The 21347-nt window shown below is 38.0% G+C and overlaps 2 protein-coding genes across 4 annotated transcripts; one reads left to right on the top strand and one right to left on the bottom strand.

Annotated features, from left to right (window-relative positions):
• Positions 1-230: 230 nt before the first annotated feature.
• Positions 231-8076, bottom strand: naa40 (N-alpha-acetyltransferase 40, NatD catalytic subunit). Its single transcript, XM_051900891.1, has 8 exons — positions 7680-8076; positions 5854-5949; positions 5661-5713; positions 5448-5543; positions 5017-5175; positions 3094-3177; positions 1496-1573; positions 231-1317 (listed from the first exon to the last, which is right to left on the bottom strand). Exons 1-8 carry the CDS (start codon positions 7683-7685, stop codon positions 1173-1175), a joined length of 717 nt encoding a protein of 238 aa, XP_051756851.1. The 5' UTR covers positions 7686-8076; the 3' UTR covers positions 231-1172.
• A 1806-nt stretch (positions 8077-9882) lies between these two features.
• On the top strand, positions 9883-20810 carry rcor2 (REST corepressor 2). Of its 3 annotated transcripts, none has more exons than XM_051900881.1 (13): positions 9883-10012; positions 13166-13288; positions 13570-13626; positions 14022-14102; positions 14695-14747; positions 15830-15991; positions 16477-16601; positions 16711-16777; positions 17393-17632; positions 17887-17964; positions 18232-18289; positions 19081-19298; positions 19453-20810. In XM_051900881.1, the coding sequence occupies exons 2-13, from the start codon at positions 13168-13170 to the stop codon at positions 19816-19818; spliced, it is 1626 nt and encodes a 541-aa protein (XP_051756841.1). In that variant the 5' UTR covers positions 9883-10012; positions 13166-13167; the 3' UTR covers positions 19819-20810. The 3 variants fall into 3 exon arrangements, with proteins under 3 accessions (XP_051756841.1, XP_051756842.1, XP_051756840.1); XM_051900882.1 differs by lacking the exon at positions 9883-10012 and adding an exon at positions 10135-10153; XM_051900880.1 differs by lacking the exon at positions 9883-10012 and adding an exon at positions 10685-11341.
• The last annotated feature ends 537 nt before the right edge of the window (positions 20811-21347 follow it).

Raw genomic sequence — 21347 nt, 5'->3', positions numbered from 1 at the left:
TTAAAATAAACATCAACATTATGAGGATACTTGTTCTCTATTCAATGTGAAGTTCAAAGGACTCGGAGAACAAAGCAGCCTTTCTTAATAATACTGAGGGTGGGGATTTGATTATCAGTGTGTCAGCATGATCCACAGTGAAGTTTTTTCCCCCTACTAAAATCAACGTTTAAGAACAGCTTATTCAAAGTACATTTGAAACACAGTGAAACCAATCAGACCACTAAATATCAAGAAGTCAAACAAGATTCCTTTATTGGTTGCATACAAATCAAACGCATAACAAAGCTGGAATGACCTTTCGTTTCAGTTCAACAGGAGAGCACAAGACAGGAACACTCATCTCTCAAACTGTTTTTAAGTTTTGTATATCATTATTCCAATGTCTTTGAAGGCAAATAAAATGTACATGGCAAACAGATTATATACAGTGAAGAAAAATGGAAATATACAGTAATGACATGATAAAAATGTTATGATAAAAAGTAAAATGAAAGTATATTTCTACCATAGCTAACATGCCAACCCCTTTATCAAATCAAACATCAATATAATCCTCATCCATCAGTTCCCTAATATAGCTGTTATAAAACATTTTGTTGAATGACCTGAGACAGTCTAAGTGATTACGAATTATAAACAGTACAGATTGTTGTTTTCATATTCTTGAAGTGAGAAACAAACTTCCGCTCGTAGTTAAAATACATTTACCCTGAAAAGTGGTATAGAGTAAAATGGCTGAAATAACCACTGTGACCAACACCTGCATTCACTCACTATGGTATAAAAAAAAAAAAAAGGGGGGGAAATGAGGGAAACTTTTTTTGGGGGGGGGGAATGCAGGCTTTTTTTTTTTTTTTTTTTTTTTTGGATATGACACATTTGAGTCTCACCATGCTGATACCTGAGGTGAGAGAAGTTACATTCGGCTCACAGTGGTTTTACTGCCATTTTTTGTCATTCAAACCTTTATGAAACTGAGAACAGCATACTATCGCTTATTATGTGAAATGCTGGATGAGCTTTTTAAGTTAAAAACCAAGAGCAAGCATAGAGGGGGTTTCATTGATGATTATGGGCAGGAAAGTCTGTTTTAAGGGCTTTCTAAGAGGGGATTGTGGGTGATGGAGTGAGGATGAGGAAGCTCTGAAAGAACACAGGAAGGCTTGCTCTTAATGGCAGCAGCCTCCACAGTGGCCGCCCCCATGCGCATGCCCCGATGCCTCGCCATATTTTGTTCTCCGGCTCAGAATCTCATAGGAGCAGTCTTCTCCACAGCAACCGGACATACTGGGTGACGTTTCGTCAATCTCAAACCTGAAAGGAAGAGGGCGGCCATTGGTGAATTTATATTTTAACACTGAATAAAGCATAGCAGTTTTTTTTTTTCAGTAGTTGACTAAGCACTTGTTGCTATGGCAACTGCTATCATCCAGTGTTTGGGCAAACATAGAGAAGTGTTGAATGTGTATTAGTCCAGAAGGATGGGACTTACTGTAAAGCCTCCCTGAAGAACTGGTAAGCCCCATGATTGTGTTTAAATACAGTCAGCATGACCTTTTTCATTTGCGTGCTGAGGAAAGACAAAAAGAGTGAATCATGAGTTTTGTACTACACAGGTAGGGGTGTGCGATATATATATGTATTAGTCTACAATAATACGATTTACTTTATTAAAATGCAGTAAAAATGCTCCTGTATTTGTCTTTTAGGCTATATTTATATCATATGATGTAGCTAAGCAATAACACAAAGTGTGTCATTTCCCCCCCCCCCCCAAATATCAGCACGATTGCAAATGCGATATTGATATTGAGTTCATACAACAGTTAAAACAATTAAGTGACTTTCATTTTAGATCAAATATTGCCTGTTTTGCTCCATTTTGTGGATGAAAATAGTTCCAAAAAACCACAGAAGAACTGTTGAGTCTCTGAGCAACACACAGTGGTGTTTTGTTACTGAATGAATCAGTCCATTTAAACAAATCGTTGAATTAATGACTTAAAGGGTTGGTTCACCCAAAAATGAAAATTCTGTCATTAATTACTCACCCTCATGTCATTCCAAACCTATAAGACCTTCGTTCATCTTCAGAACACAAATTAAGATATTTTTGATGAAATCAGACTCAACAGACAGCAATTTAACCACTACTGTCAAGGTCCAGAAAGGTACTAAAGACATTGTTAGAATAGTTGACGTGACTGCAGTGGTTCAACCTTAATTTTATGAAGCGACAAGAATACTTTCTGTGCGCAAAAACAAAACAAAAATAACGACTTTACTGAACAATCTCTTCTCTTCTGTGTCAGTCTCCTAAGCAGTTGAAGCAGTAAGCACAGTGCAGCGCTTCTGTGTTTTACGTCAGAACGCCAACTCATTATTGGCAGACTCCTGCGTCAGCATTACACGCATGCATGGTGCTGCTCGCATGTACAGCGTAGACCAATACTGAGCCAGTTTCGAAGATGAATGAACATCCTACAGGTTTGGAACGACATGTGGGAGAGTAATTAATGACAATTTTTATTTTTGGGTGAACTAACCCTTTAATGATTAGCTCATTAGCCTCTGAGCTGCATTAAACAATCTGTGTAAATATATCTAAATACCACCAGATGCAGCTTCTGTGTTTCCTCGGCATTGCAAAGATGGATTTTGTTGATACTGATTTCATTTGATATAGTATCTTATTATTCTAATTGAATTTATTGATTAAATGTAACAATTTGACATAATAAATGGTGCATAGGCTACATTTAATTAGGTAAGAAAAAAAAGCCCTTATAAAAAGGTAAATGCAGATAAAAGGTTAAAAAAAAAAAAAAAAAAAATCTATTTAAACTTATTGGAAAATTTAATATCTGTCACTGCCGTGAACTAACCACTGCACAAAATATGAAGAATAACAAAAACTTAAGGAGTCAGCTGTCCATGGCGGTCCAAAACCTGCTGAGGTACCCACACAATACACACTCAGCAAAATATCGTCTGATCATGGTTATCGACAAAATCCCAGAAAATAGAGATATTTTGTGTCAATATCGCACTCAGGAATACATTTTTGGAGTGCTGTGTTTGTTGTGGTACCTGTTGGCGATAAGCTGAAGGATTTGGATGAGAAATTTCCCTAGGCCTTTCCGTCTGACTTTACTCTCCAATTGAACTTCATAACTGAGGAAACATTATTAAAATCAGTCAGATACAAACAGTGATTTCTGAAGTCATGTGTCTTACATGAGTCAGAGAATCAGTGAAGTCACACATTGCCAAAATAACAAGCGAGTCAGACGCCCTCCCACACACTCACACACACAATGTGTGCAATGAACAGAAAAATTCTATACTATTTTGTCTAAAACACAATCAATTATTTTAAATGCTACGTGTTAATTTAGGTATAACAACATTATAATACACTGTATGGAAAATTTTCTAAAAATATTATTAAATTAGTGTTTGCACCTGGTAATAAGCATGTACATCAATCCAATCACAAGAGCTAAATACAGGTGCAAATGGGGTCTAAAACATTTTGAGCTTGTCCACTTTCGAGTACTTCCAGAGGTATTCGAAAACGCATTCGACCAAATTGCTTTCGTAGTGTAGATGCTCATGTGGTCGAATGTGTTCAAACAGCAACAAAAGACCGGCCACTCTCCACCTAACATTAAACATTATGGGAAGCGCAGCTAGCCAGACGGGATTTAAACTTTGTTGACTGAAGACCCAAATTTGGTTTGAAGATGAAAAACAAAGCACAATGTTCTCTCACCATTCCCGATTTCTAACGCACTTACCATGTTCGAGTGAATCATCTGTGGTCTTGCAGCTGTTTTTCCATCTTCTTTCACATTCATATGTAAATTGTGCAAGCTTATTTCCTCCATTAGACAGAAAGACTTGAAAAATTGTATACATTTACCCGCCCATAGACCCTCCCCTCAAAGAAATCAGGACAGAAGTGGCCGAAAGTGGACAAAAGAGACGGATTAAAACACCAGGTGTAAACGTGGATGTCTCCCTCATCTACTTCTGATCCAATCGACCAAAAAACATCTTAATACCAGGTCTAAACATGGCCTAAGTAGGGCTGCAAAGGGGCAGAAATTTTTCAGTAAATTTCTGAAAACTTTCCAGAAATTTTCCATGGGAAGTTAAGCCAGGGACCTTTGGAAATATTCAAAAAAGTAAAAAAAAAAAAATCCTCTGATTAATATAAAAGTATATAAAAGTTGCATAAAAACCATCCTACATTTGATCTTACAATCATTTCTCCAATGCACATGTGTGTGATTCAGAGAACGAATGTATGCACAAACAATGTACGTACACCTCTCTTTCATATGTGAAACCTATAAATCGCAATTTATCTTGAAATTGACATAAGAGCAGTCAATGTCCAAATCCTTTATTTGAGAGTTGCGAGCAGCAAGAATTGCTTAGATTTCCAAATACTTACAGTACTCCAACTCTCTGCCTTTTCCACGTCAAAGACCTTTTTATAAATACAGTACGCACAGTATGTTCAAATCCGTGTGTATGGACGTTTTATAAATGAGGCCCCAGGATTCTAGAATTTATCTGTGCATGTGATGGAGGAATGAACAGGGTAGAAATTAAACTGAATTTGCATTAAACTTGGTTGATTATGATTGCATGTTATGTTGATTATGTTGCAAGGTGATTTTTTTCAAACTATTCAAACTACATTTACGTTCACTGTTATAGGCTAGTTTATTCCCATTAATTTTCATGGAAAGTTTCCAATTTTGAAAATTAATGGAATTTTGCAACCCTAGGCCTAAGTGAGTGTTAGATGATCTTATTGTAAAAATAGGGGAACTGAACAATTAAGTGTCCAATACTGATAAAAAAAAACCTCTATCAGCCGATAACCAACATGGTACTAAAGCATTGTGCATTCTTAATAAACTGATAGATTTTATATTAATCCCCAAAGAGAAATTCATAGCCGTCCTGTGTGACAAGTAATAATTAAAGCAACATTACCAATATAAAACCTCATCTCCACACTCCACATCAAATCGAAAGTGGGAAAATGCTAAAGGCGTGGAGTCAGCGTCACGGGCCAGAAGATACCACGCTCTCTCGTCCTTCATCTCCTCCCTTTTCTCTCTCTCCTTCCATCCCCACTCACTCTGTTCATATCTGCCAAAACAACAGAACAACATTCACATTTCGCAGAAGCTGAACATGCACACTTCTCATAGGTTTATATACTTGCTCACAGGGACATTTCTCACTGAACAATGTCAATGGGACACAAAAAGCTAACAGGTATCCATTAAGAAGCTATACGGGAAAGCTCAAGATGCCAGACACTAAAAATGTTACAAATAAAGCAGTAACAAAGTTACATCTAAGGCAGTAACAATATGGGATGTTGGATTACCCCACATGTTGACTTGCTCAATACCTACAGCGTCTGCATGTTGGCTCTAGTCAACTCATAGGCCCACTCCACTGTATCTGGACTCAATGCAGTTACCCGTTTACACTCAATCACCAGGTTTAGCCTGTGACCGATTCAGACATTCACAATATTAGTATAGCATTAAAAAGAAAGAAATTATTTCAGTTCACCAGTTTATAGGCAGACACATCTAGCAAAGGGTAAAACAAAGATAACATACCCATTTCTGTCATACTTTTTGAACACTGGCATGGCAGACAGAGGATCTTCAAGCTGTAAAAAATAAAAATAAAAATATGGGACACACATTGCACATTAAAATTTCTCTATTACAAAAGCCTAAACAAACACTGCATACACTGTTAATTTCAAGACAACAAGTGCACAGATACATTGTTCTCAATAAGTCATACCTTATTGGCTGCATCCACCTTAGCACACACTGCATCCATAGCTGCCCTTTCTTCAAGTCTTCTCTGCTTTTTCTCCTTTGCTCTGTTTGATTTTCTCTAAATAATAATGGAAAGACACACTGTCAAACACCACCCTCAGATAAAGAATGAACAAAATTCATACTTTATATTACAATAAATCTGGGAAAGTTGAGAGTAAATACAAACACACATCTGATAAGGTTTTTAATTATGTCTAGAGAGCAGGGTGGTTGATGTTCAAAATAATATAAATATACACACAGTGAGTTCTGAAATGAACTGAATCAACATTGAACTAAATTAGGCCAAATAAGGACACTATTGTTTTCAGAAGCTGAAATTCAAGTCATTTCATAATTGACTGATTTTGCAAAATTAACACTGTTATTTTCCTGTTTATCACACTGAAGCTGCGTTGAAAATCTGTATTGTATAAAGCACTGCATAAATAAATGTGACTTGACTCAAAATATGAGACAATGATAATCTAGGATCTTTTATCCTGAACTTTTAAGCTTTTGGAAAAACTTAAAACAATGTTATGATATGAAATGAAGAATAAATGGATCATAAATCAAATTAAGTACATTTATCATTTTTTTCGTACAGACGGTCAGATGTTCTTGCTTCCACTGAAGCACAAAATGCTCTCGAAATGTGATTTTTTACTCAACTTGTCACAAAATGTGGAACCAAATGCTTATTTTACCATGTTTACAAATTAATAAATAATATTAGCTAGCAATTCACAAAACATTTAGTTTACTTTAGCTTTAAAAATAATCATTGCCCAAAGCTGAAAATCTCAAAATGGCAAAATATTGTCCAGGTCAATATATATGCATGTACATCACAAGCAAACAATAATGTTGCCTTCAAAACACATCCCATAAACACAATTATGATTTCATTTGTTTCTATCCACATGTGACCACATGGAAGTTAGTGTCACATTTGTGGATGCCAAAGGAAAATGGTATTTCTGAAAATTTGAGGATTTAAAGCTCGTTTTTAAGAATTAAATTATATATTGTGAATAGGAGCACATAACTAGCTCGAAGTGCAGAAAGCAAGCTTGTCTTTAGCTTAAGGTGTAGTACTGGCAAGAGAAGCAGGAAACAGGTGCTGAGAACACAAAGCACGTGGAGATGAACGTGGTTAATAATAGTTTTCTAAGGGCTTGACGATGGCGGGCTCTGTACATAAAGTTCACTACTGCCAGATATAAATGTATCATTCAAACGCGATGACTGAGCACTGCCGGTGTCGTGAAGGGTTTGATCTCGCAGTGGCTGCTGGCATCATGCTAATTAAAAGCTTGTATGATGAGCTCTCAAATACACGTTTTACTCATAATACTCATATCTGACCAGCTCCTTGTATGACTTTGATGCATCGACTGTTTATACAGCTGATAATACAGGCAGTTTGATGAAAACGGCAACAGTTTGCCGTGTTAAATGTATCAGTGTTATTGTGCTTAGTGTTGAAATGGCGCAGTCGACGAGGCACCTGAAATGAACCAGAAACCATTTGAGGTGGACATTTGTGTACTTAGATGGACACTACAAGAATCTATTCGGGACTTGAGCATCTTTAAACCACCAAAATCCCACCACCACCCCCTCGTTATTCATGAGCTCCGCGTTTGCCTCCATCACACACACACACACATACATACACATTCACTCTTTCCGGGGATCATGATTTGCTTCCATCAGTCTTTGTTCAAATTGCCGCACGCATTTATCAAAACCCAAGAAAGAGCAAAGCTAACAACATACAACATGGACAGACAAACTCACCCCCATTGTGCAGATTTTATACGACCACCTTGACGCGACTACTGCACTCTAAAATGCTTTAAAGAAGTTAGAGATCTGAAGATGAGATATGGTCTGTGGTAAAGAATGTTAAAAATGCTAACGAGCGAGCTAGTCTGATATAATACAAGAGCTCGCAGGGTTGGCAGCCTGAAAACACTCTACAAAGCAACTAGCGACGGCTGTTCGCTTTTATTTTTTCCTGCCAGATTCGCGCCAAGAAGCGGGGACGAAATTTCCGCGCTCTACTCTCCCTTTCTTTATCTCCTTCTCCTTTCCTCCCTCCCTCTCTTCACTCTTTCTTTCCCTCTCAGCAGCACTGGGCATTAGCTGCTGAGTCTTGGGGAAATGACGACATAGGGTTTGGGGTTAAGGGTCAAGCTCTCTCCACATGCTTCCTCATGTTGAAAGGTATTTAGTGACCTAGAGCTAGAAAGATAAAGGACAAGTAATTGATATAAATGGCAGTTTTCTTTGATGGATATCGTGAATGCTGTTTTGTTGTTTGCAACCTAAATTTGTAACATTCTTTCAAAAATGAGGGGATTAAGGATACTTGTTAAAAATAGTCACAAAGTTAATATTGCTCACACGTTATATAAAAAAGTTGTTTTTAAATCAAATATGCATATTATATTATTTTGGAATATAATATTTGGAATATATATTTTGTTTATTTTCAATCACATCAAGAAGAAAGTATTCTGAATAAGGACAGTTCTGTGACATCATGTCTTCATGTAGGTGTTTACTGTATGTTTGCTAGTGAATACACACACAGTATATTTTTATTGACTTCTCCAATAAAGTTACATTTATTTATTTTCAATGTTTTTTTTTTTTTTTTTTCTCAATACAACTTGATTTACAAATGGAGAAAAAAATAAATAAAAAATAGAAAGTGCCTTTATTTATTGTTGGCATCATCTCTGTCCTTTTGTTTCATGCAATACTGAAACTCCAAACTAAAAACTACATCAGTGCTGTAATCCAATTTCATTGGAGTCTTTGTAAACTCATTTAAAACATTTATTACACTTTGCCACCAGCCTGTCACCCTCTGGATTCTTTGGGTTTGACTGTAGCCTGGGGAACACAGGTCAACACTGTGGTTTTAATCAATAATTATTTGTATTTTTTGCATAATTGGAACAAATGGAATAGAAAAGAACAATGGAATGGTAACAAATGGAACTCATATTAATTAACCAAAATTCTAAGCCCGTCAGAGACATGACAAAATGCTTGGTATCATATTATGATAAATATTCAATGAATACAAATTTCTTTCGATTCCTATAATAGAGATATATGTTTAGGTGAACCACCACCACCAACATGTCCGAGGGAATTAAGTATTTATCAGAGACCTATACTGACCCTACAGTACCTCTTTTGTCCACAAGGAAGCACTAGTTGACAATACAGGGCAGCAAGTTAAGTTGCTACTGTGGAGGAACTGCTACTGTGTGTCCCCACCTTGGAGAATTATCATGGCTTGAACTGCATCGAGTGCGTATTTAAATACCAGAGGTAATAATTTCAGTACGTCGAATACTACAGTAAACTTTGAACCTCACACATCCAGGATGGTCTTGACAAAGTCCCTTGTTGAACACCCATTTCTTCTTTATTATAAACAATCCACACAGCCATAACTTATAAGGTCTATCCATGTGTTGAAAGCAAAGAAGGCTGCATATTCTTGACCACGCCCCTCTCGCAGATGGGCCGTCACGAAGCCCCGCCCCGAACCTTTTGTTTTCGGGTAATCTGTCTCGCGACGGGGAGAGATGGCATTTTCAGGAGGGGAAACAAGGGAGGGGGGTCAGAGAGTTCACCACTGTTAAAATCACCGCTTCCGTTGCCTCACAACTCACACTCAACCTTAATACATGTTTGATAACCACGATGGAGAGATTTTAATACCTATTAAAATGTTTATAATTCAACAAAGCACGACCTAAAAGGCTATACTAATGTAGCACGAGAACAATGGGTTGCTGCTTCCATGTTATTGCTGAGAGTTCGTGTAAAAAATAGGGCAAGACTCAAACTACACCTTCAGGCCTGTGGTTGCGAGCAGAGATCAGTCCTGTAAACCTCCTTCTCTGACTAGTGTGCATGTGTGCGCGCGCACGCCTGCGTGGGGGGTGGTGGAGGGAGTGCAAGAAGAGGAGGAATAGAGAGAGGGGGAGGGGAGGAAAGAGGAACTCAGAGGTGATGAGGATGGAGGAAGTCTAACAGAGAGGAAGAGGAGAGAGAGAGAGAGAGAGAGACAAGAAAGGAGAGATCATCATAAAGGGACAACTAAGGTGAGTTAGAGAAAATGGAGATGGTTCTTTTGCACAGTACTGGCAAGATGGCATGAAGGAGGGGAGGGAGAAGATGGTTGGAGAGAGAAACACATAGACAGAGAGGGGATGGTTGGGAGGGGTATTGTGCCACAAGTGCTGGTATGTCTGTCTCTGTTCTTGTCTGCAAAAACCACAGAGAAAGACTATCAATGTATACGGGTGTACAAGGAAGGATCTGTCCATCACTTGGGCCTGCTGGGAGATAGTGTCAGGAGGGGGTGTTCAAGACCAGTCTGAATCCAGTCTTTAATCTTTATATGTCAGTATTAGAGTTGTGCCTAGATATCAAGTTTATTCTCACCTGTAATACCTCCAGGTTATGTTTAATTATTGTAGACCATGGCTTACAGTGTAAATCATAATGATTTCTTTAGGACTCAGTCACCCTTTTGTCAACTGGATGTTGTAAAAGAACTATAACTGAAGCCTAATCCACGATATCCATCATAAAATGCTCATTATTAAGGTAAATAAGCAAGTTCTAGGCTTTTTTTTTCCTCTCTCCTGCATATATTAGTGAAGAGTCTAGGCAGCCTCAGCACTGCATTGCACAGCTGACGAATCCCTCCGCGCACACAGCAGGAAGTAGTTCCGTATGATTTAATATAGGAGCACCGCAGGTAAAGCACAAAGTAATGGATCGGTATTGAGCTCGTTTCATGACAAGAGTTGTCAGAGATGCTCCAAAATATTTTTAAATATAAATATAGGCGCAGTTAACGGTTGAATAACGGCTTTTTACGACGGGAGGGTTTCACTTAGCATTTTGTCATTAATACTGCGCATTTGTGATCTGCGAGAGTCAGATTAACTCATGAAACGAGCGTTTACATGGTCCGAAGCACTTGTTATGAATTCGATGCCGGTTAAAGGGACTATGTAATTGACATGGAAGTTAGTTGGGGAGAGGCGAACAGAGCGGAAGGTTTTCTCGGTTGTGAGGAGTTCTCAGGTCTCCCCGGCACATACACACGGATAGGATCCGTATGCGGCCGATGCGATGAACTGGAGAGAATAAGAAACGTGCGAATATCCACTGAAGCTTTAATGTAGTTGAATATAACCAAACGTGCGTAGTGCTGATGTTTTAAAGCACTTATTTCTCGCTTAATAAGTTTGAATAGGTGAGAAAGAAAGCAAGCCAGGTAGTGAACTGCTATTCGGACTGGCAACTAACGTTATAAGGCAAATGTTCAGCGACAGCTAGCCATCAACTGGAATAGGGACATAAGCGTGGCTCTACACAAAAGGACTCAGACTTGAGTGAGCGACTGTGCGAGAAGTGAGGTGAGGGGAAAGATGCTTTTTGTCCCTTTTCTGTACTTTTTAAGTTTGAATGATGAATTATCATTACCCGAGCAAGATGCGTGCGCGTTTACTCACAGAAATGTTTAAATGAACAAGGAACGGATGATTGGATGGTGGTCGGAGTGATGCGACCTCTCGGAGTTTTAAGGGGGCAATCGATAACTGCTTTCACCTGAAACACTGTTAAGAGTTGATTGGACACTTTGTTATGCGAAGGACAGTTCAGTGCCACATAATTGAGTGTTTTGGACTTAATCTGAAGAGCACGTTTAAATTCACACTGAGCCGGACGGCAACTTCAATCAATAGAGACACTGGTCGTGACGTCACACACTCTATTCAACGCTTCATTTTATGACACATAACGATTTTTTTTAACTTAACAAGTGTGAACAAATACTTAATCTTATTTAAGATTTTGATGACGTGTAATCAAAATAATGCATTATGCGTAATTATGTAATTGATTTCGCCAGTATTTCATCTCGCAAATGTGTCTTTTGTGTCCACTTTTATAGATTAGAGACATTTTACTTTTTTGTTTGTGTAGTTGTTTAGGGTGTTCAAATCCATAATTCGAACATCATCTTGAGTTATAATTTATGAAAATAGCGAGAGGTGCAGTTTGGTGGTTGGCTATCACAATGGCATTTAGCTTAAGAAAATAGTTTTTTGGTCATTGTTTACGAAAAGGATGGTATCTGTTGTTCTGGAACTGTTCATCTACATATTTGTAAAATGATAAAAGTCAGCTCTACTGTTCACTCCCAGGCATCGTTAGTTTTCTGGAAGCATTCGCGAAACAAAGACTTCTTGTCCACCGAGTGAAAGTCTCATTTATTGGCGTTGAAACAAATGAAAGTTATCTAAATTCGTTACAAATTTAGAAACATTACACTAAAGTGTATCCCGCGCTTTCTGGTTTGATACCTCATTCAGGCGAAATGAACTCCATCACCTGCTGCTCAAAACGCAGCCAAGAGCATTTAAACCTCCACAACATCTAGCCAGACTTCATTTCCATACAGATATATTTCAGTTGTTTGTACTAATTTGAGGATAATTTGATTTTATCACCACATTTCATAACAGACTGCGGCTGTTCACAGAAAGATAATACGTGTAAATAATGTGACCGTTGGAATAATGTTACTGGAGGAAGTCAATAAACCCAAAAATTCGCCACTGCAATGTAAATGTGAGAAGATACATTTTGTGTTTCCTCAGACTAGTGGAGCCCTTTAGAATATATATATATATATATATATTAGTCTGAGGAACCTCATATGGAATATGCAGGTACAATATTAGCTATTGTACCTCCTTGGGCTGGTTGTTTGTTTTGTTATAATATTGTGGTTAGACACATTTTGTTTTACAGCAATATGTCTTATGAATAAAAATAGATCAAATTCTTTCCATGAAGCATAACTTATTATATTAGTCAATTAATTTGCATCAAAGATGCTGCTACATTAAAGGCATAATTTAGATACAAAAATTAAAATGATCATTCATCATTTACTCATGCTTATGTTATTCTAAACCTGCATGACCTTTTTCTGTGAAACACAAGATTGTATTTTGAAAAATGTCTATTTTGTCCATACAGTTAGTTATTCGGGCTCAGTGTTGTTTTAAACCGCGTTGACTTTCATTGTATGGGCAAAAACTGTTCAGGTTTAGAAAGACATGATGTGAATAAATGATGACAGAATTTTCATTTTTGGGTGAGCTATCCCTTTAAGACTTTGAAAACAAAGGCCAGTGCTTATCGTTTTGAACTCTCTCTCTCTTTCCCAGCCATGCCATCAGTGATGGAGCGATCAGGGTCTGGTGTGCTGTCCCGAAGCAGGGCCAAAACAGTCACGAACGGGAACAGCCAGCACTCTGAGGAAGAGAGCAGCGATGAGGAACACACACATGGTGTGTCTGACACATTCACACACAAACCCAGCAACTCCAAGCCACCATCTGCACCTTTATTCCCTTACATGTTAGCACAGTTTCAATCCTAAATTGTTTAAGTGTAAAATGTTTCAATATATCAGTGTATGTATGTGTATTCGGTCAAGCATCCATATTCTTTTTACCTCCTCTCTCTCCACCCACTTTTCTTCCTCTATCGTCTGTCAGGATGCACTGCTTGCCTGTGTGTTTTTTTCTTCTCCCTGACCGTCCTTTTCCCTCTTGCTCTTTTGAAACAGACAGTATGATCCGCGTTGGTGGGGACTACCAGGCACAGATCCCAGAGTTCAAACCAGGTAAAGAGGAAAATGGGAGTTAATCTCAGAAGAGATGAATATATCTCTGAACTCCATGCATTTTTTACAGTCTGTATGAGCATGATAAGATAAAGGGCTGTGTGTAGGTGTTTCTGTGTGCACTCAAGTTATGGGGAGTAGGATGGGGAGTAGGAGAGAACACAGCTATAGTCTTTGAGTGTGTGTGTGTGTGTGTGTGTGTGTGTGTAATATATATATATATATATATATATATATATATATACATACATACATACAGAAAGGGAGAGAGAGAAACAGCAGAGAGGCATAGAGAAGTGAAAAAACAAGGTTGTGTGGGGAGGAAACAATTGCAGAGTTATTTGAGAGAGGCTGCTGTGCTGTGGGACAGACATGTTTGTTCTTTCTGTTGACAGACTGTGCATCCCGCTACAGTGAGAATGACCACAGGAGCATGCTGGTCTGGTCACCAAACAGCCAAGTGTCCGATGCCATGTGTAAGGAACAGTTATTCACATATAAAATGTCTAAAAACTGCTGAGAGTTTGACTTAGGCTATTGATGAGGAGTGCTTTAGAAAAGAAAAGAAACTACTCTTATTCTTAAAATGATACCAGTTATACTGTAGGGCTGTATAACTCGTTTTGCTTTAACTAGTTTTCTAGATGCCAAAAATCCTGTGGATTTAAATGCCTTGATCTTGAAACTGCCTTTAAATTGTGAATCATTTGTGTTGGCCAATAATCCATTTAAAATGTTAAAGTTTATCAAGATTCATGATCGTATCTTGTATCAAATCCAATTGATTTGTTTTGAAATTGCAAAAAATCAACTTTGAATCAACTTTGAATCAAATTGAAACCCAGTGAATCAATATTTTGAATTGAGATTTACAACCATTTAATTTGTGTATTCATATTCTTTATTTTCTATTACGTAATTGTGATGCCTTTCAGTGTATTCTTATTGTATGTACCATCATTGTGTGTATTGATAGGTCGTTAGCTATTCTCATTCCTTTGTACACTGTCACCAAATCTGCCATTTTAGATTGTAAAGAAATTTTATTTTCCATTCTCTCACTCTCAGTGGATGAATATATACTGATGGCCAAAGAGAAGCACGGATACAACATGGAACAGGTACCATTTCACTTAAATCAGGGTTCCTATGCAGTTTGGAAAAGTATGGAAACGTATGGAATTTGATTTGAGTAATTTCCAGGTCTGGAAAAGTATGGAAAAAAGAAAGCAGAGTATGGAAAAATATTTGCATTTCCAGACTATTGCCCCTATTTATTTTTTTATAATAGAAAATTAAGTTAATTTAATGAAAATAAATTGATCATACAAGAAGTGTTTTTTCATGGCAGCTGTTTAATGATTCTTTAGTGATTGTCAAGCACGACTGAATGAATTCAAGTTGCACTTTTTTCATTATGCAAAAATGCAGGTTAAAAGTATTTTGGGTTTCTTCTCACGATATTCTAAGCACTCTATTACAGAGCCTCTAAAAGGACCTTTGCTAAAATAAAAAAAATATACAGACTTTCATGTGTTTTTTTACAGTACCTGTCATTTTTATAGACCCTTGACCTTGGCAAATAGGGCAATGCACACAGCCATATGGTGCCATCAGCCCATTTTGTGTCATGGTTTCTCCGCTTCCATAGAGGACGCGTTAAATTGGATATTAGGCCTTGATATTAGAGGTACTACCCTAAGGAAAGCCAAATTTTGAGCAAATAGATCTCCATAAATTCATGTGCATCCATGCTCTTGTTTTCTTCATAGTAAGATGGTAGTGACGGACAAAGGAAATAGGTTACAGTATGTATAAAACTAGAAACTGTAACGCGTAAGCAGCATGCAAAAAATTCCTGTGCGCATATGAATAGTTTCTTGAGGGCATGAAAGAGTTTCTTGTGTTTCTTATTTATATATATATATATATATATTATATAGGGGCTCTGTATGTTGTCACTCAATAAAAATATTTACAGATTACTGTACTATATACCAAATATAAAGCTGAAAATAATGCTGTATGAACCATTTATGTTAAATATGGTCTGAAAAGAGGTTTTTTAAATTTGAGTCTGGAAAAGTATGGAATTTTTAAATGGAAAATGTGTAGGAACCCTGTTAAATGTTAGGCATGATATGGAAGTCCTCTAGATGGAGGCATAGATGACTGTTACAGTCCTTCTGTCTTATATCAACAGGCTCTTGGCATGCTTCTGTGGCACAAGCATGATGTGGAGAAGTCACTGGCTGACCTGGCTAACTTCACTCCCTTTCCTGATGAGTGGACCGTGGAAGACAAAGTTCTGTTCGAACAGGCTTTCAGCTTTCATGGCAAGAGCTTCCATCGCATCCAACAGATGGTGAGCGGGAGGGATGGAGGCAAGATGGGTTATATAAGAGTCATCTGCTGCTCTCACATCTGCCTGCAACTACAGAAGAGCAGACATCTTGAGATATGGCCCAATGTAGAATCACACATCCATGTAAAGAGTCATAGTGAGGTCTCGCTGTTAAAGGGATAGTTCACCCAAAAATGAAAATACTGTCATCATTTACGCACCCTCAAGTTGTTCCAAACCATGTATGAATTTCTTTCTTCTGCTGAACACATAAGAAAATATTTTGAACAATATGTGTAACCAAACAGTTGATGGGCCCCATTGACTTCCATAGTATGGAAAAAAAATTGTTTTGGGACCAACCTGTTGTAATGTCATCCATTATAACATTGAAATGATTTAAGAATGTTCCAAAGAACATCTGACACAAATTTGATTCAGGACGTAGAGTCTTCTTTTTTTAGCGTATAAACTTAGTCATAACATCTGTTATTTTTATTTTTTAGCTTCCAGACAAGCTGATCTCAAGCCTGGTGAAGTACTATTACTCCTGGAAGAAAACCAGAACCCGAACAAGCGTCATGGACCGCCAAGCACGCAAACTCCTCAGCAAGAGAGAAAAGGATGAGAGGTAAAAGGAGAGCAACAGAGAGAAAGATGGAGAGAAAAGACAATGAATCATAATGGTTGTGGCTTCCAGACATATATGGTTACAAAGTGTGTACTTTTGTTCCTGCCAGTAATGATGAGATAGAAGAAGGAGATCCAGGCAGTGACAGTGACTTTGAGATCAACGCCAAGAAAGAGGTGAGCCTATGGTATAATAAATAACTAGATTCCATGGCATGAAACTGAAGTTGCGATAGTATTTTCTTCCATATTGCGACATATATCATAGTGAAACGGCTTCTCAAATAAGAAAAAAATGCAGGGCTGGATTTTGTCTATTGAGAATTGATTGGTTCATTATGGTTAGCTATTTCTGTGATGTCATGTGAGTGACAGGTTGTCCCTCCCTCGCGCCGGTCATTAGAGAAGTGAAGAGATGTCATTGGAAGAGTGAAGGGCAGTTATTTTAATTAAATATTTTATTTATAATTTATAATAAATACTACAATATTTCATAAAAGAATTGTCACCTTTGATTTCATTGACTTTAAGATATTTAACACATTTAGTAAATTCTTATATACTAATTATACAGCTTTAATTCCATATTAATCTGGAGATTAAAGGGAATATATGGACTAAATGGAGTACTTATAAAAATCATTGGCTAGTGACAAGTGAAGGCAAAAAGTTGTTAAAAAAATGGTTAAAAAAAAGAGAAAAGGTGACCAGTCACATGACCTAAAATACACATTTTCCTTCAGACATATGAATTTTAACCTAAAATCTTGCTGAATTTGTGCTGCTTTTCAGGCAACAAAGCAGAACTCTGGAAATGGAGGAGGGAGTGATAAAGCTTCAAGCAAATCTGGTCCGACTCGGAAAGAGAACCAGGGTGCGCAGTACCGACACCACCCTCTTCGTGCTCGCCGTAGGCCTCCTAAAGGCATGCACCTGGAACAGGAGGACATCGTCGCCCTCTCGGCATCCACTGATTCAGGAGCTGTTACTATCAGACAGCTGGACACACAACTAGTGTCACTTAAGAGACAGGTAATGCGCACTTTCAGTATCAAATCACAATGTTTTGGTAGTGTAAATCTGTAATCAGCAAGGATGTGTTAAATTGATCAAAAGTGACATTTCTATTTCAAATAAATGCTGTTCTTTTGAACTTTCAATTCAACAAAGAATTCTGAAAAAAAAAAAAAATGTGTCATGGCTACTACAAAAGTATTAAGCAGCAAAAACTGTTTTCAATAATGTGATCACCACTCAGAACATTTTTGGTTATGTTTCATTTTTAGGTCCAAAGTATCAAGCAAACCAACAGCGTTCTCAAGCACAACTTGGGTGATGGAATTGAAGGCATGAGACCATCAGAGGTAAGTTTCACAAACCACCACACATTTATCACTCACACTACATTGAAAATTTGGATCTGCAGTATATTGTGGCATACATGTAAAAATGAAAATGCAAGGCATAATATTGAATGCCATTGTGTGAATGGCATTTCCAAGACGCAGATAAAGCCTAATTACATAATATTTTTAAAATACAGGTTTCTCTCTCTCTAAGAGTTTGCTAAATCCTTTAGAAGCTACATTATACTTCTAATTTTTCTCCCTGCACCACTGCATTTCCTTCAGCCCACTCAAAAAATCAACACTCGTTGGACGACGGAGGAGCAGCTCCTCGCTGTTCAAGGTGAGCTGGTATCCATATATTTCAGAACAGATCTCAAAATGAATATCCATATTTCATATAGTATATTATAATAATGTGATGCCTAAATTCACATGTAGAATTTAAAACCACTGATTTTAGTTTTAAGTGTTATTTATTTAGACAAAATCATGTAGAATTTTCATATATTTTTATTGGTTATCAGCCAGAGCTTTCGTTTAATGCATCCCTAGTTAAAAATAAAATAAATAAAAGAATGCTTCTGTAATTCCTGGTTTGAGAGCAGAGAAGTTCTTCCCAAAAGACTCCAAAAAGATCACTTGTTTACTTGCATACAAGTTGAAAACATCAAATAGTAGCTAAATCCAGCTAACCTAACACGTAACTTGCTAGAATGTATGGCACAACTAATACCCATCCTGAAAATATGGTAAACATTATTGGTATGGTCGTATTACCTAAACTGATGGTCTCAGGCCAAATTAATGAGTTCCTAATAACCTCAGAGTAACCCTTCCACTTTGTAATCTTTCATGAAGATAAAGTCACAATGAAATTAAAATGGACAATTCTTGTTTTTATGGAATATTGCAGTATTCGCTGTCAATTATTTATCTGTGGCCACAACTTCTGGTTTGTGCCAAAAAGCTATACAAAGCGAATTCATATCATACACCTTGTTTTAAAGCAAGATGTCAGAGGATTTGCATGTAGGAGATACAACAGATTGAATGTATAATATTGTTATTAGTTACAAGCATTGCCGTGAGCAGTTTGATCATGTAGCTATTTTCCATCCACATGCTCTCCAGCTATTAGGCGATACGGTAAAGACTTTGCAGCCATAGCGGACGTGATTGGCAACAAGACGGTAGCGCAGGTCAGCTCGTTCTTCGTCAGCTACCGGAGACGCTTCAATCTTGAGGAGGTGCTACGTGAATGGCAGGCAGAACAGGAAGTGGTGCAAGGGAGCAGCGGGAGGACTGTGAACATGGAGCTCAACGGGTCGGCAGGAGCAGAAGATGATGAGGTGAGAGAGAATGAGGAAAAAGAGGATCTGAATTTGACAATGTTGTGTAATAGGACTTGTTTCAGCAGGCAGGGCTTTTATCCTGGAGATAAAGAACAGTTAACAACAACTGAGGAATTCATTTTCTCTTTTCCATCTTTCTTTGTTACTATAGGTGAAGATGGATGGCAGCTCTCCGCCTCATTCTGACAGTCCATTGCCCTCTTCAGATGCTAGTGTTGTTGGGAACCCCAACTCTGCCCAGTCCTCCCCACCCCTCACTCAACCTCCACCCTTACTGCGCCCTGCACCCCCCTCAGCGCCCCCTAGCCTGCTGCGCCAGCCTCCCCCGCTACAGACGCGACCTCTACAAAACCGGACGCCTCACAATCACCCTCCCCCTCCGCTCATCAGACCCGCGGTGGCATCCTCGCTCCACCAGGGGGCACTGAGGAACTCTCTAAGTTCCTCCTCTGCCTCTGCTGGACAGCTGCCGCCCTCACTGGTGGGGCTGAAGGTGGAATCCCCCCAGTCACACTGATTGCCATGTAACATTTGCCTTTTTATAATGGTTTTTAGGAGACTCAAATAGTAAAAGTCATTTAACGGAGAATTTGGTCTCAAATCAGTGTAAAAGGGCAATGTGTAGTAATGCGTCCCAAGAGACAGGAAAAAACAGAGGTGAACTGGAAGCAAAGCTGGACATGCACCAAAACGCACGAGTCAGGAAGGATGAAACACACAGTGTGATCTGCTTCTCTACTTCAGGACCGAGGATAAAGCTCCATAAACATGAATATAAACCCCAGTCTTGCCAAAAAAACAAACCCCACAAACCTATCTGTCCTCAGGTTCTACAGCTATACCTCGTGAACAGTTTCAAGCACAACTGCTTCCACTGTAACTACAGCGATTGAAACACAGTCTGTCATAAAAAGCTCTGTGGAAGCTGGAAGTTTAACCAAAATTGTGGGGTAAAAACCTTATACACTGGAATTAAAAACTGCCACGGCAACAGACTCAGTTGTTCCTTCCACCATCTCTATGGAAACAGCTGCACATCACCTGCTGGTGTGCATGACTACAGGCACTGCCGAGTGTTCTGAAGTACACCTGGTGTCAGGAAACTGGGAAATTGTGTATACTCACTCTCCCATTGAAGAGCCATGTTGATAGAATCATCCTGGGTGAAGCGTTTTTTGTCGTTTGTATAATTAGGTCTTTGAGATATTGTTAGGTAGTGAATTTATGTAGTACTAGTTAATATTGACTAAGCACTAAGTGATGCAAAATACTTGATTTTTTTGTTTTGTTTTGTTGCAACTCTGAAATACACTGATTTCATCTCGCTCTTAAAGGCACAAACACAGAAGCATTAAAACACTAAAGATGATTCCCGAGGAAGCTCGTGCAAGAGTTCTCGTTTCTTCCAAAATGTTGTATGTATGTGAGAACTGTTTACAAATGAACTGGATTTGCTTGTGGCTATTTTTGTTTTAGATTTTTTTCAGAATAAAGTGAAAATAACCAAAAGAGTTTGTTGTTACTGGAAACTACAGCTATTTTACATATACTTTAAGAGACCCTTAAATACACATGCACTAATAAGTGATACATATTATGCTTAATCACGTCCCAACTAAGTGTGGTATGACGCATTTTTAGTAAATTTTCACAGAAATATGAAGCAAAATTATGCTTTTCTGCAGTTGGTTAGAACAGACGTTTCCAAACTGAGGCCTGGGGGCCACAAGAAGCTCCCACTGAAGTGTATTTTTTGAGCTGTCAAAGTTAGCTTGCAAACTTAAAGTAAGCAACGGGAAATCATTTTTAACACATGAGCAAAATTAATATTACGCTTTCATTTTTCATTTTGTTTTCTAAAGAAATAAATAAGATTGACTGTGATTAATTTGTATGTTGTTGACAGCCATAATTCACCAATAAGAAATAAAACAAATCTGCATTGTTGTGTTGTGAGACTGTGAATAACATGCACAACCGTATTTCACCCATGCTGTGTGAACAGAACCGTACTGTACAACTTCATACAGAGCTTGAGCGTCACTG

Source organism: Ctenopharyngodon idella, chromosome 7 (assembly GCF_019924925.1).
Source record: "Ctenopharyngodon idella isolate HZGC_01 chromosome 7, HZGC01, whole genome shotgun sequence".
NCBI classification, from domain to species: domain Eukaryota; kingdom Metazoa; phylum Chordata; class Actinopteri; order Cypriniformes; family Xenocyprididae; genus Ctenopharyngodon; species Ctenopharyngodon idella.
The sequence above is the reverse complement of the archived record's forward strand: the minus strand, read 5'-3'. Positions and strand labels throughout refer to the sequence as shown.

Coding starts and splice junctions, on each gene's coding strand:
- naa40 (XM_051900891.1), bottom strand. Junction 1,574..3,093: donor CTTCAGCTTATCGCCAACAG/GTACCACAACAA, acceptor GTCTTTCCTCAG/CACGCAAATGAAAAAGGTCA. Junction 1,318..1,495: donor TTCTTCAGGGAGGCTTTACA/GTAAGTCCCATC, acceptor TCTTCCTTTCAG/GTTTGAGATTGACGAAACGT.
- rcor2 (XM_051900881.1), top strand. CDS start 13,168: ATGCCATCAGTGATGGAGCGATCAGGGTCTGGTGTGCTGTCCCGAAGC. Junction 13,289..13,569: donor CGATGAGGAACACACACATG/GTGTGTCTGACA, acceptor CTTTTGAAACAG/ACAGTATGATCCGCGTTGGT. Junction 17,633..17,886: donor TAGTGTCACTTAAGAGACAG/GTAATGCGCACT, acceptor TTTCATTTTTAG/GTCCAAAGTATCAAGCAAAC.